Raw genomic sequence first — 15,897 nt, forward strand, 5'->3', positions numbered from 1 at the left:
CAGCAGTTACATGTCCACATCAACATCCATTCACTAATCCGTCTTCTCTTTCTCCATCCAACTTGGGTTTATTGGGTTTAACGCTGGATGACATTACACTGGAGCAAATTGTAGCTGAATACTGGGTGAAGGCAGGGGACATAGACAATCACACACAATCTGGTTAGATGACCAGTATCTGTGTTGTAAGATTGAGCTTAAAACCTGGCTTATTGCTGTCAACAAAGAGGGAGGCCACACACATAAATGAATCAGCCAACACCGTTTTATTTCAATCAAAGAATTAAGCATATCAAATATCTAATGGTAAGATATATCAATTTGGAAGAGGCCCATATGTCGAGGAGCCGTGGATGAGAAAAAGTACTGTATGATGGAGGTATTACATGCGTCACATCAAACTCAGACATACAAAGGAGCAAAAAGCACAGTCAAGAAAGAGCGTCTGCTCTGTGAGGCAGGATTTTATTCTCTTTGAAAGCTTCACCCAGCTGAGCAGGTAAAGCAGATGATCCTTCCCATCTCCAATAGCCCACATGTCATCTCCAGGTAGCGACAGGCAGCAGAAGAGAAAGGCATCACTGAGAATCTGACAAGTGAACGCGACCTGCAGGTGGAGAGTCATCGCACTTATTTAGTCATTGGCATCACTAAGAAGCAAAGAAAATCACGGTTACTCATGCATCCATTGTGATCCCAAACATATTGACCCTTTACAAGGGCAACACCTTTCAGCTTTATGTGGAATTGTCAGAGAGGTGTCATTCTAAGTATAATTTTATTGAAGTGGTGCTGTGCCGTTCTGGAAAATATTATTAGGCCCTGTATAATTTAGTGTTTGCTAATATTTTGCCCCTCTTGTGTATTTTTATGAGGTAGCAAAAACAATCCATGATAAAGTGGGTAGTGAGTATACAATAAGTTGGAATGTGATTTACAAAAAATTGCTACACGGTTAGTAATATTAGTAAATAAATCCTTGAAAACAATTTAATGAAAGTATCTTTAATGTGTATGTCATAATATGATTATGTCTATTATGTCTTTTCAGACGCACATTTTATTCCCTGACATGCTCCAATATGATTCCAATTATGTGTATATTACGTGAGACGGAAATCTCTTTTTGTTTGTCTGCGAGGAAATCATTGGGTCATAAAATGACCCACTTTTTATAAATGTGAGGTGTCAGAGCTTACCCCATGACCCATATGGTACAACATTTAGCCCACACAATGGCCTACATGCTCCTATCTAGGTCACCAGTACAAACTTTTTTACATTTCAGCAGTCGAACTCCTGTTAGAAATGAATAAGAATACACCCAGGTTCATGAGCACTAATACTCAGTGGGACGTGGAAGTGGAGAAAATGTCAAGATTTTCCTCATGTTCAATGTGAAGTTAATGGCCCCCAAAACAAAGATGCTGGGTCACGGAGTGGGTGTCGCCACCACAGTGTTTTTCAGGACTGCTTAATGACTGCATGGGATGCGGTGTGGGGTGGGCTGTCAAATGTTGAATCTAACATTTGAAATATGTAGGTCATCAACATTTCAAAGGCTACACAGTAGCGCAGTGGTTAGGCACGCTCTTGCCTCACAGTCAGAAGATCAAGGGTTAAAACGCCCCACCGGGGCTTTCTGTGTGGAGTTTGCTTGTTCTCCCTGTGTTTCGTGGGTTTCTTCCAGGTACTCTAGTTTCCTCCCGTAGTCCAAAAATATGCATGAGAGGTTACTTTGTGACCCCAAATTGCCCCTCGGCATGAATGTGAGCGTGTGTCTTTTTTTTGTGTTTCTCCTTTGATGGACTGGTGACCTGCCCAGGGTGTCCCCTGCCCTCCAGCACCCCGCTATACCCGAAACAGGATAAAAATGTTTAGAACATGGATGCATCAAGGCTACAAAGAAGACTAAATGCTTTGTTAGGCTGCTCTGAAAGTAATTGAACCTCTGGTTGTTTGTTGAATAAAACCATCATAATGCTGTTTAAGCGATGGTCTCAAGTTACTCTTTTTAATTGACACATACCAATTGATCCTCTTTTGAAATTAAAAACAACAAGACCAATGAGACCTATGACCAACACACTGAGAGGACAGAGACCTGCTGGTGACTGAAGCCTGATATCACCAGAATATAGGTCAGTGATAGAGAGAGAAAATATGGACCAGATAGGCTTATGTGCTGTGCTAATCTGCTGGCACCAAAAAAAGAGATGGGTCACCACTTGTGTCACCAGTTGCATTTGAGAAGCAATTAGCTGTTGCTCAGAAAAAGTAGACAGTAAGCCTTTGGCTTATTAGCTTTTCCCTTTCATCAAGTACCATTAGTGTGGTTTCAATATGAACAAGCCAGGTGTGCAAGCACGGAAAAGGGCTACCCTGACAGGTACGTATGACCTCAATAGAACCCTTCGGTTATCTGTTAATCAAACATATAGAATGTCAGATTCTACTCCATTAGAGTATATTCATTCCAGTCATGCACGCCACCGTTTTCACAGGTTGCCATGTTTCAGTCCCCGGCTACACGTCACGTGTCATGCTTGTAGACACAGTGGATTGAAATGACATATAGGTGCTCAAGGTTGCTAGGTAGGAGTATATGAAGCATTCTATTCCAAGTCATCAGAGGTCAGCTTTGAATCGTGTGTGTCTTAATAGATCTGTGGCCTACTTTTGGGGCCAATATAGATTATCTGGGGTTTCATTTTAAAAAAGAAATAATTCCTATCATTAATAGCAAGATAAAAGAAAAGAAGAGGATTATGGATTATTCATTTCTTAATCCATCCATCTTCTGTACCGCTTTATCTCATTGAGAGTAATGGGTTACTAGAGCCATTCCCAGCTAACTATGGGCAAAGGCAGGATGCACTCCACTCTGGACAGGTCACCAGGCCATTACATGGCAAGAAAAACAGACACACAACTACAAACACTCACATTCACACCAAGGTGCAATTAGGGTCACTAATTAACCGCACATGCATGTTTTTGGAACACAGGAGGAAGGTGAAGCACTTGGAGGAAACCCACCCACGCACACACGGGTAGAACATCAAAACTCTACATAGGATATTAAAACCTTAGAGCTTCTCTCTGTGAGGCAAGAGCACTAAACATTGTTCCACCGTGCTGCCCTATTTATTTAGATCTATTTACTTAGAAAATCATACCATAAAAGATTCCATTATTTTTAATCATTTAATATTTGACTCTTAGACAAACCTTTAGGGCGACATTTACCAATGTGAGTCATTTATTTACTTGTAAGGAATACTGTACTTATAATATAGTTATTTCCGTTTATGGGTTTGCGTGATGACGTCGTCCAACTGACGCAGTACGTCAAATATCTGCGCCGGGAGGCAGGATAATGATGGCGGTGGCTCAGCCTAAACTCGAGAAAGAAAGCGAGGATTGCTCCTTGTTGCCTTTAGTCCACGATATTATAAAATGGTATGAGTACGGACGTGCATTGATATGACATGTGTATTCACGACTTGACTGTTTTCTGTGGCAAACGGGGACACGATGTTGAAACTATGCTCCTTTGTGTGTTAGCCGAAGCTAATGTAAACAGCTATCTTTAATATAATCCTATCTGCTCTTGTCGTATTAAGCATGGACAAAGACAGCCAGGATGTACACCAGGACCTGACTAAACTGAAGGCGAAGATCCAAGAGGCTCGGGAGCAGATCTCCAACATGCCCGGGATCGACAGCAGTCCGCAGGAGCAGCAGCAACAGTTGACTACGCTCCGGGAGCAGGTCCGCACCAAGAACCAGCTGCTGCACAAATACAAAGGACTGTGCATGTTTGATGTGCCAAAAGCATCCTGAGACTGAACACTGGATTACTGCACTGACAGCAGGAGGGGAGAGACAGTCAAGACGCAGGGCTTTGTTACACACCCTTTCAACGTGGGATCCATGGACACTATGGATGGATAATTGAATGAAGACTGCACATTTATTTTCATTTGCATCACAGAGCAACTTGTGTTTAAATCCACCCTTTAAACCATACCTTTTCTATATTACTGGATCGTCAATTTCATGTCTTATATCATATTGTATTATCTTGTAATAGACCTTATTTGTAATTAAATACGTTGTTAAATAACCTCTCCCCTTGCATTTCTTCTTCGTGTTTCTGTTTTTTTTTAATTAAGAGGGGCAAAATAGCCATAATAATTAATAATAATAAATGAAAATAATAATAAATACTTCAATTTGTATAACCCTTTTCAAAATACTCAGACATGAGCATGAGAGTGAAGCGATTCGTCCCCTTCCCCTGGCTTTAGTTTGGCTTTGGGGCTTTTTCAGTATCAAGTGTGCATGTTCTCCTTGTGTATAAGTGAGTTTTCTCCAGTTTATTCTCTCACACAAAAAATATTGATGACTGTAAATTGGCCTGTGTAACTGGTGAATTATCAAGTGTATATCGTGCCTTTATGAATTGTTAGCAGGGTTGTTTGCTGATATTCTGCAACCCTAATTTGGATAAAGAAGTATGATACATGAATGGATGAGTGGGAAACAGCTGTGAGAGAGTATTAAGGTGTCTGGTCTGTAAGGATTATTTTGGATTTGCTAAATAACTCTCAGTTGAGTATGTTGCCGTTTTAAAACAGATTTGTAGATGACAAGATGTTTCCACAATATGATTTACCAGCTCGGTGAGCATTGGTTTAGTGGAGAATTGCTGAATAAGAACTGCAGTTCAAAAAATAGGATGCTTCATTGTTGGTTGTTTAAAAGGAAACACAGAAAAACAGATTATGAATGTAAGAAGTTGTTTTATTTCATCTCAAGGGGAAAAAAAGTGAGACTTCAACATAATAAATACACATTCAGAGTTGAATTTGTTCGCAATGCAACAAACATTAAAGTTCCATAACTTCTTGAGGGAAAAAAAATATGTAAACATTCTTTTGTTGAGTGCTGCTCTCACAAAGCCTTTGCTGCACTCGATTGTGAAAACTTAGCACCTGAGGGCAGAACAGTGTCTTGTCTCGGTGAGGTTCACCTCTCTGCTGCAGCTTTCAGGCTTCTGTTCCATGTAGGCAGGCAGGCTGGTGAGTATCCTCGAAAGTCTTTTTTTTTCTTCATTTGCACACTATTGTGAAAAGTGTCAGCATATGATGCAGCCTTTCTCTTTGGTCTGGCTGCCTCCAACAGCTTTCTCCTTTATGTACATCAAGTCACTGTGCACGCTCGGCCTTCGCGCAAACGGCGCAACCACTCCATATGCGTTCCCGTCCTTGCACTTCTTGCCCCTGAAGGACTTTCTGTGAAGCACCTCGCAGTACTGCAGGGAGACTTTGCAATGCCGGTCGGGACTCATTTCGTTTGGCAGCTTGGCCATGGTAAAGAGAGTCTGAAACATCTGGTCTACGTTGGTGTTTTTTTTCGCCGAGATTTCAAAGTATGCGCAATGTTCGTCTCCACCGACCAGCTGCATGATCTCGTCCTCCTGCACCTCACGGTAAAAGTCCCGGTCACACTTGTTGCCACAGATGACAAGCGGGACGTCCACGTTCTCCTTGGTTTTGTTGCGCAGGCAGGACTTGGTCTCATGGATCTGGCGCTTCAGGCGCTGCACCTCCTGGAAGGAGTCTCTGTTGTCCAGGCTGAACACTAGAATGAACACATCACCTGAAAAACACAAGCAGAGGAATGCCAATTTAATTCCAATTCATAAAATGCAATAGATCAGTTGTTTGATGCAGGGTTCACGCTTGAATTGATTTCAAGAGAAAACTTACCAGTGAGAATTGAAAGCCTCCTCATTGCAGGGAACGGGTGATTTCCAGATGTGTCCAGAATGTCGAGCTGGTAAACGTCCCCCCTGATGCTGTAGAATTTCCTGTGGAAGTCCTCGATGGTGGGTGTGTACTGGTCGTCAAATCTCTCGTTCAAAAAACGAGAGATGATAGCTGTCTTCCCAACTTTAGTGGAGCCCAGAATCACCATCCTGTGGCAATTCTTGGCCGGAATGTCAAACTCATTCTCTGATGGAGACATCTTCTTGATCATAATCGCAGGCAGTAGATGCACCCGGTACTCGACGGTGCTGTGGATGTGTTTAAAGTCCGTCCAGTGATGCGGAGGGTCTGACCTCGCTCTCTGTCTGAGTCCGGAGGAGAGCAGGCTGGAGATTTATGTGGGGAAGCTTTGCCGCGCCTCCAGTGCGTCATGCGTCATCCTCCAGCTTGGGGAACAAGTCCTGAAATTATAATGTTACCTCGGCTGTTTAGGTGCGTCAGCTCCGTCCACCCATCAACCAGACAAAATAGAGAAAGATGGAAGCTTGTTTTGAAATATGATGCCTATTTTCATTGGCCGACCCGTGCACAATATCACGGATTAAATAGCCGTATTGTATGCTTCGGTTAAAATAAAGAAAATTAAAAAAGAGCACTGCACTGGGATGTTTTCAGTGTGTCTTTTTTGATCAATCTCACATGTTTAATTGCAAAAACTGCATTTTTATCAGATATTTTCTCATTTAAAAATTCAGAGAATTTAATCTTGCAAGACTACGCTGCATCTGTATAAAATGACTTATTCTGTAAGGAGAATACAGGCTGGATTTAGGGGGACAGACGGGGGCGCAGTGTTACACACCAGCACATCAGGCATATTAACAAAGAGGTCTTTCTCTTTTTGGGTGATTTCTCATGCTTTAAGTATTTCCCTCATAAACAACCTTACTCATAATGTTAGATTAAATGAAAATGCTAATGTTAAAGCATTGTTGGATTTTTTTTTTATGTGCAAAAGATATTAATTTAATCTCCCAATGTCGAAACCAAGAACGTCACAATGGGAAAATAAACCCACAAGTCGATCACAACTGTGTGGAACTAATGCCCACAAACAACCGCGACCAATTTCTATTGACTTTTACTATATCTTAATTGCAGTAACCTAAGATAGATCTGCTGTTTGTGACTCAGACCCCACTCATCCAATTTGCCACTTCAGTCACTTATCAACTTTCAATTTTGAGTCAGTGAGTCAGAGGAGGAAGAAAAAGAAAAAAAATTGAAGGAGAAGAAGAAGGCCTTGTGTGTGATATATGTACAATACTCTTACTGCAGTAAGAGTATTGTACAACTCATTATTGCATATGCATTCTACTTTTCAACATGAGTTTAGTTTGACAATAACAAAACCAGCTTACTATCAAATGACAAATATTGGAAGAATTAAATGATTCCATGCCAAATAAAACTCAGAGAAACTTGTTCTTGATTGTTGTCATGGTGTGTTTATAGGTCTGCTAGACAGCTGCGGCTCGAGTACTCACCAGCACAAAGAGAGTGGAGCATATTACACCTGAGCTTAAATCTTTGCAGTGGCCGCCTGTGCGTCAAAGGATCCACTTCCAAATGTTACTTCTTGTCTACGAAGCCTTGAATGGTCTTGAGCCTGAATAAAGCTCACAAATACAATATGTAACATCCAGACATGTTGTTGAAGATGCTTTTATTATGTAGTGGACAGCTGGTGAACAAAGCTGTCCTCCACTCTTTTCAGAGTATCACGTTTAAAAAAAAATCATGTCTTAATTATATTGAAGGGTGCCAGATAGTATGACGTAAGACTGACAGATTTAACGTGTCTTTTTGACCAAATTCTAACAATGCATAAAAAAATTATAACATATAACACAAAACCCTCAACTCTTGGGGGGGGGGGGGGACTCTGTGAAATGTCTTGGTATTTATCTTTATTTCATGTGAAACCCAAAACTTGCCAACACTGATGACCTTTTTAGCCCACTGTGGGGCAGCAGGAATGAAATCAGATAGGAGTACTTAAGCCTGGTTGTTCAAGGCTCCAGCATTGGGTTTGTGTAACCAGGGTAGAATGAAGCAGTGCTCCCTCTTTGGTGATTGGTCAGTAATTAAACCACTGTGTTCCCAGTGATGTGTATAACAAGACACGTGCAGAAGGACTTGTCCAGCACGACACTGCCACATTAAAAAAAAAAAAAAACTCCTGCAAAAGAACAAAATGAAATAGATGGGAGGGTGTTTGATACTTTTCATATTCATGCACCAATAAAAGATATATTCAGGCAATTCTGTATCCCATGTCAAAAAGGAGATTTCATGAGATCGACATCAATAAGTGCTTGAAGTTATGATTTTGTGGTTAAAATGGGAATCTGACCATCGTCTCTTATCTGATTTCGAGCAGGTCATGGTTGAGAACCAGCTGACAGAGTTTCTGTATTTGTTGGAAAAGTGGAAGACAAACATTTTTCTGGACCTCAGTGACTTAAAGTCCCCGGCTGCTGAACCAGCTGACAGCCCAAAACACACAGGAGCACAGTGTGTTTGTTTGTTTCCTTAAGTCAGCTACCATGTTTGTGTCTCAGCCTGTTTGGGTAAACGGTCCGATCTCGACTCGTGCACTGTCCAGGCAACAGGCTCCTCAGCAGAGTACACACACGCCAGCTGCAGCCCACTCAGGCCATGGCCAATCATACACATTAGGCTCATTTCCTTCTCAGCCATGTTTACTTTCATCCGTTGGTAAAGATGACAAGAAAGGGTGGAGGGAGAAAAATAGCAATATTAGAACACAGCAGTTCACAGCTGGTATGGAATCAGATCTGATGAACTGTCTGGACCACTAACTGTACCCCACAGTCTTGTTGTTTCGGATACCCCAAAGCCAATAGGAAATAAACCAATGAAGTAAAAAAATTAAATAAAATACCTAAAATAGGAATAAGACATTCCTTGTTGCTTTTGTCAATGAAAATAATCTAAAAGATCTATACAGAGGTTTATTTTTTTCATTTTTTTACATTTGTCTTGAGGATTTGTTTGCACCTGAAACTTTATATAAGGATCATTATTCCTGTTGCTTGAATAAGAAACCTGGTGAAGTAGTTGGAGTGATTATACAAGCATCATTGAGGTATCTTCATGACTATAAATATCATTGGTTAAAAATGGCCCTTCAGAAAATGACTTTCATAACCTCTGAAGTGAGGCCAAACAAAAAACAAAACCAAATGCTTGGTTGACTTGCATTACCCATTTCTTTCACAGCACATCTCCAGAGCTTTTGATTGTCAAACAGCAGACGCTCCCAAATCTCCTCCAAGATATGTTTTTTAAAAATGTGCTTCTCACAATGAAGCTGTGAATAACATTCTTTGCATGATCAAAGTGTCAGTCAGAATGACTGCGTGTGCGTGTGCGTGTGCGTGTGCGATTTCCAGTCGTGGCCGAAAGTAGAGTATAAAAACTATAGCCGAGGGAGAGCAACATAATCGACGTAGAGTAGAGCCACGAGCCTAATACATGTCGTACAATTACATGCGGTGTGGAACTTTCCCATCTCATTTAGTTTTTTTCATTTTTTCAGGGATGTTAACAAAACCCCACGAGGAAAATGACTGATTCAGCACAGGTGTGGAATTACATCAGATATGTCCATACTCATGTAACATATTGTGGTTTTTGCAGGTGCAGTCTCTGATGGCAATTTTTTTTTTTCAAATATCATATTCAGAAGTTTGCCCAGCATCATGAAAGGCTTGTGCTACCTGAACATTTTATCTGTGTTCACTCCTTGCAAGGTCTTTAATTATTTTTATTTTTTTTTATTCCATTCAGTGAAATTCACTCCAGAAGGTTAGTTATGAGAGTCATAGTTAGCTCATTAAGGCTCAGTAAGTTTGCTTACAAACAATGAACTCATTTTTACTGTTAAAACAAAGTCGCCATCATAGTTACAAAGCAAAAAGTAACAATCTTAATACGAGGTGATGGATCCGGGTTTGTTGTTGCTGGAGAGAAAATGCGAGGCGCTGTGTTGTTTACATGGCGTGAGACCTCCGGTGTTTGCGTGTCAGGCTGCGCCATCTTGCAGAGAAACTGTTGAATGAAGCGTGGGCCCGAGATATCTGATACAAAAAGCTTTATGTGTCAGAGCCAATCACAGTCCTGGCCTGAGTCCAGCTTGAGCCTGTCAACCACCTGTGTGATTTGATAATGTGAGTCTGTCAGCTTTGCTTTTATCCCTGACATGCAACAAGATGATGGCGCCGCATGTGACGTACAGTCTGAGGTTGCAAAAATGTGAGCCAAAACATTGGTCATTGGCAGCAGTACACTAGTAGGGGGGGGGGGGGGGGGGGGCGACGACATCTGTGACTGTAGTATTTCATGTTCTTGGCCTGCTAAACTTGAAATCAAGGAATGATCATGTGTTAGCCTCTCGGACGATGTTGATCTGGGAGCAAAGCCGAACACTCATTATTCAGAAGGCTCACCTTGTTTGACCTATCTGATCTGGAATTTTTCCTGCCAGGTGATAATTTTCCTAATGGACTGAAGAGCAGTGAGTGTACAGACCAACAGATTACATTATGTTGACAGAGAAACCTGAACAAACCTTACAGTGCTATAACGATTTCAAGAAAACCCCCAATACTCATGAGTCATCACGAAAGTACAAAAGGTAGTGACGTCCATTGACTTGTACAACTCAGTCTTTAGAGTAGCCTTTAAAGATCAATTCTTTTCAAAATTGCATTTAATCGAGTCATCATGTTTTTGTGTAAAGGATCACTGTCGCTGATGACCAAGACAAATTGTGCAGTCCGTCTCAGCTGTACAGGGACTTTTCTTTCAGCTCACTCTGTTCAGTCTCAATGATCCTCGGGATTATTTGAAGTTACGGAACAATTATTGTTATTTTGTTGTTTGTTTTTTGTTTTTTTAACAAAACAAACTCAGCAGTCTTCAGTCTGTTATCAACACCTACCTGATATTATTGACCAGCCGGCAGAAACATTGAGTATTATCAGCTTTTCTCAGAAGAGAATGAATGCCAAACTTGCATTTTTTAAGTGGAGTAAAACATATTTCCATGTGACAGTTAACAGATTATGTCAAGATCACTATTGGATGATGTCAAGGGTCAGAGATCACTGGAGAGGTGGTCACAGACGAGCACGTATGGTGCAATATGTTTTACTCACAAACGTTTCTCTTTAGGTACTCAACAGCAGCTGCCTCAACGATGAACTTTGTAGTTTATATTGTGGTAATGTAGCTGGGAACAGAGATGGGTACCGTGTGGAAAGATCCCAGATTTACCCCAGATTACCCCAGAGGTGATAGGACAATAACAAGAAAACAACATGGCCGGCTCCTGTGGGGCAGTTTTATTCCTGCTCAGAGTCCAACAACAGAAACAAACACTAAATCTACGCACAGTTAGTTTGTTCAGCTGTTGTTTTGTTGATGCCGTTTCTAAATTTGTAAATTTGAGAGCATCACTGAACATGAATTAGTAGTGAAATTAAGTACGGTTATGGAAAGGTCAACAAAGTGAAGAACAAAAACACTTGAAATGTCATATTATAGATCCTTTGTGTGCAACAAGATTATTTCCACCCTTGCAAGTTTGCTGGTGGATGGAGGCGCCCATGAAATTGGGAAACGTGGCCCACGGGTAGATTTCATATTTTCAGCTCTGTAGTCTTAAATCACAGTTAACAGTCAATTTCGAACGTGTTACTTCAAGAAGCGGTACAATTTGCGAACGTGGCGACCAGAGAGTGATCTTATAAACGCTCGAACTCCGACGTCAATGAGCTGTTGCCCTTTGAAACACTGTTTATGTAACTCTAATAGCTTCACGCGGTGGGGAAGGTGAAAAAAAGGGGGAGAAGAAATCAAGAAGAAAAAAAAAGAGGAAAGTCAAGGAGAAATGTATTTAATTCCGTCTGCAAAACACATGTGGGCACACACCTTTGATATCAAATTCTATTAAAGTCAATTGAACCTCCCTCCAGGTTGCTCTGTCGACTGCTCCTGAATGCCACCCGGCCACACACACACACAAGCACACACTCAAACAAATATTACATAAACTTCACACCACGCAGATGAGTTGTTGTGAGAAGCATCGACGGCCTGGGGCATGAACTGCGTCTGCAGTCTGTCTCAAGACTCAAAGCTAAAGGTTCTCATGAAAAAGTATAGTCTAAGGATTTGAAAAAACAGAAATCGGATCTTTTTTGCAGGTTCACTTGGTCCAGCCTTTTGAATCAAGATCACAGACTTGCATCGCACACAGGGGAAATGTTGACAATCTTTCTGATTTTAGGCGTTGTGTTGCCACAATAACAGTATTTATTTGGATGTCATACTGTCAAATAGGCTCCCGAAACATTGACTGCAATGGCCCATAACTAACAGAAATGTTGCTTCTGAAGGTGATTGAGCTTGTAGGAATTCTCCAAAGGCTAAACACAGTGGTGTAGAACATTTGGAGGCCTCGTGCAAGCTCAAATCACAAAGTCACTTTTTCAGATCTAAAAGGCAAATATCAGAAGATTCATGATGAAACTTTTCTGTCAGAACCTTCAGCCAAGGTCAGAGAAATATTGCTTGGAGTTTACAAATGAGCCATGTTCGTCTTTCCAGAACATACAGGCTATAAAATGAAATAAAATATGTTCCTTGGTATGTCTATGCTTAGTGCAATTTGTCCAGTCAGAAGGCAACAAATTCAATCAGGTAAACTGGAGCTCGAGAAAAAGTTAGAGATTTTTACCCGGTTTTTATGCAGGTCACACATTTGATACTTTGCCCGTCTCTTGTTTGGATTTCTCATCACTCAGACTCCAGTCTGTTCCCGCTGTGGAAAAACTCGTCACAGCCACGTCACACTTCACTTCTTCGGCCATCCACTGGATCCAGGCCCCTTCGAGTCAGCTGGTCCCTCACAATCGTCCACTCTCCACTCTTCATCTTCAGACTCTACACCTTCCAACTAATGAAACCTTTCTTCGCCTATTCCGTCTCTGTGTGAGCTTTTGAGTCTAAATTACACTAGTCCTCACCAAGCCACTCCACATTAGCCTTACGATAACTTGGAAACCTTTTTATTTTGTCACTTAGCATTGAATGGATGTTTGTAAGTATGTATGAATGGACAGATGGATGGATGGCTCCATGAATGAATTGATGCATGTAATATAGGTTTTCCTGTCAAGGTTTTTCCATTTCACTGTATATCTCTTGAAAAATGCATAACATATCTAATTCAGATGTCACGTAATATACAATACATTTTTTTGTGGTTTTTTTTTGCATTTCTTCAGGTGGAGTTTTAAAGTAGTTGAGCTTAAAAATGGCAAAAAATTTAACCTTTCAGTTTTCCCATATGATGTGTTGTCATATTATCCACCCATGTAAGAGAAAATCCCCCCACATGTCACAGCTTAGCTCAACTGAGGAGGGTTTCATAACACAGGAAGACATCCACAGACATCACACATGGCCTGTGTTGCCCTTTTATCACTGTTGTTGTTTACATCTTGGCAGTGTCACTGGTGCTGAGTCTGACACAGTATGATACCAATTTCATCAAATGCTGTGAGGCTCAGTTGCCACCATTCCCACTGTTTAGCTAATAAGGCATAAATGCATGTTCTTTTCAAATAATAAGAAGGACAGCATGCACAGGCATGTTCACTACGCTGGTACAATGGTCTGCAAGATGGACACATGATTCAGGCCCGGTAATGAGATATGATTTTATTGTGTGAGTGTGTGTGTGTGTGTGTGTGTGTGTGTGTGTGTGTCCATGTTTGATCAGGTGTGTAAACAGGAAGGGCCTCACATGGACCATAATGCACAATCAATTTAATTTGTGCAAACACACACACACACACACACACACACACACACACACACACACACACACACACACACACACACACACACACACACACACACACACACACACACACACACACACACACACACACACACACACACACACACACACACACACACACACACACACACACACACACACAGACAAATCAGCTGCTAGGTGATGGGACCCATCCACAGTGGTTAACCCAAGGTAAAACAGTCCTAATCATGAAGGAACCCCAGAACAGAACCATCAAGATAAAAGGGCAATAAATTCAAAGAATGACAGATCATGATAACAGTTACAATGACAACAATAACAACAACAAAAAAAGCAGTCTGTGGTAATTTTGGTGCGCTGTATTGAGGGACCTTGTTTAAATTACCAGTCGGTCAGAATCTTGCATCATGGAAAACTCTTGAGAAGCCCCTTGCTGTTGTATATTAACTTGATTTCTGGAGTCCAATCAAGAGGATTTCACTTCAGACTAATGGAAATGTAGCTGCAGACCACTTTCACGTAGCACATACACTTCATCTGATCAGCACCACATCTGACATAAAGTTGAATTACTCAGTGGTAATACACAGTTCTATGTATATTCAAGCATCCATGTGTCATTTGACTTTTACATAAATTAATTCAGTATTTCTTTACTCTTTTGGTGCCTTTACTTTTTTTTTTTTTTTACATTTTAGAAAAGCATGGAAACTTTTAAGGAAACTCCACGAATGTTAGAAACAAAAACATACAAATCATTCCAACATCATCCAAATATGCAATACTCATTCTTCGCTTTTCCTCCTTGAATGACGAGCTCATTCAATACAGCAATCCATCACTTTTTCTCTTCATTCAATCTCACACACCGGGCTTGTGTCTCTTGGAACATATAGTGGGTTATTGTCTGTAAGATAAACCCTCTATTGATACTCCTGAGTTAAACACATTGGAGAAGTGTACTTTCAATAAAACAGTTCAAACTCTAAAGAGACCACGTCAATAAGTTCCAACAATCAGGGAAAGTAAAGAAATATTACTTCAGGACTAAAAATGTTGGGATGCAGTTAAATGTTTGATTGATGTTTGTTCAGAGAGTGATTACATGATTATTTTTTTGCCTATATGTTTGCATTCAAGGGAAAATTCTGTTCTACTGAACCAACATTTTGAGGATTATTTTTAGACAAATTCAGACAGTTACTTACACCTCAGGCAATCTTTAATGTATATAAACCTTCTTGGCACTCAATGTGAGGAATTTTCCCAATAACTGCATCAATCTGCATTGTCTGTGCAGAAATTCAGTCCCTCAAATTCCCCAGAAGATGATCCACCCTTCATGGTCAGCTGCTAACTGGTTAATTAGTGTGCACCCAGAAAAGTCTGTCTCCTGCTGTTTACAGCCAGACTCTTCACCTTTGTACTTTCCTCTGTGCCACTAGTAGCAGCAGGTGTCCTCCGAGGAGCTGCTGCATCTTTACCCAATTCAGTGTTTTCACCATTAGCAACAGGGTTCTTGCCAAATGTTATTCATGAAATGACTTCATGTTCATTTTGTGTGCTCCATGTATATGTAAATGCTATACGTCAGTAATGGCCATTTGATACATTAAAAGGACTGAATTTTAAAGAGTTGTAGAAACTCATTGGGTTTATCAGTTTCCTGTTAAGCGTACTGCATTATATGCATAGAAACGATAATGGATCAAGATTAAAACAAAACCAAAAAAGAAAAAAAAAAACACAACATTGGCTGCAAAATTTCAGTAAAATGTTGTGTTCTTTTCATACTTTCCCACTGGGGTCACACTGTTTTCAAAAGATAAGATTGCGGCATAAAAAGGTTACTTAGGTATAAGCACAGCAACTGTGTCAACATCTTATACCTGGGGATTTTTGTTAGTTTTTACCATCGTTAATGGGAACAACTCTAACGAAGCCAAATCGGTCCGAATAAGTGTAATCATGTTGCCTAGCAACCATGCGTTGTGTCTTCAGGTTCAGCACCTGAGTTCACCAAATCAATGCAACAGTAAATAAATAACCTCTCGTGAGCCAACAGCACCAGAAACCCCAAAGAAATGCATGTTGCATTAAGTGAAGAAACACATAGCTGAATGAGCAAACCCTTTAAATGTATAATAGTTCAATTAACATGGTTTAATCTATTGTGTCTGA

General features: G+C 40.6%; 2 protein-coding genes across 2 annotated transcripts; one reads left to right on the forward strand and one right to left on the reverse strand.

Annotated features, from left to right (window-relative positions):
• Window positions 1–3,354: 3,354 nt before the first annotated feature.
• Window positions 3,355–4,133, forward strand: med9 (mediator complex subunit 9). Its single transcript, XM_080488641.1, has 2 exons — window positions 3,355–3,462; window positions 3,627–4,133. Exons 1-2 carry the CDS (start codon window positions 3,380–3,382, stop codon window positions 3,844–3,846), a joined length of 303 nt encoding a protein of 100 aa, XP_080344767.1. The 5' UTR covers window positions 3,355–3,379; the 3' UTR covers window positions 3,847–4,133.
• A 657-nt stretch (window positions 4,134–4,790) lies between these two features.
• On the reverse strand, window positions 4,791–6,138 carry LOC308124221 (dexamethasone-induced Ras-related protein 1-like). The gene is made up of 2 exons (XM_080487123.1): window positions 5,778–6,138; window positions 4,791–5,667 (listed from the first exon to the last, which is right to left on the reverse strand). The coding sequence occupies exons 1-2, from the start codon at window positions 6,046–6,048 to the stop codon at window positions 5,144–5,146; spliced, it is 795 nt and encodes a 264-aa protein (XP_080343249.1). The 5' UTR covers window positions 6,049–6,138; the 3' UTR covers window positions 4,791–5,143.
• Window positions 6,139–15,897: the final 9,759 nt, after the last annotated feature.

Source organism: Lipophrys pholis (assembly GCF_963383615.2).
Source record: "Lipophrys pholis genome assembly, chromosome: 19".
Taxonomy (NCBI): domain Eukaryota; kingdom Metazoa; phylum Chordata; class Actinopteri; order Blenniiformes; family Blenniidae; genus Lipophrys; species Lipophrys pholis.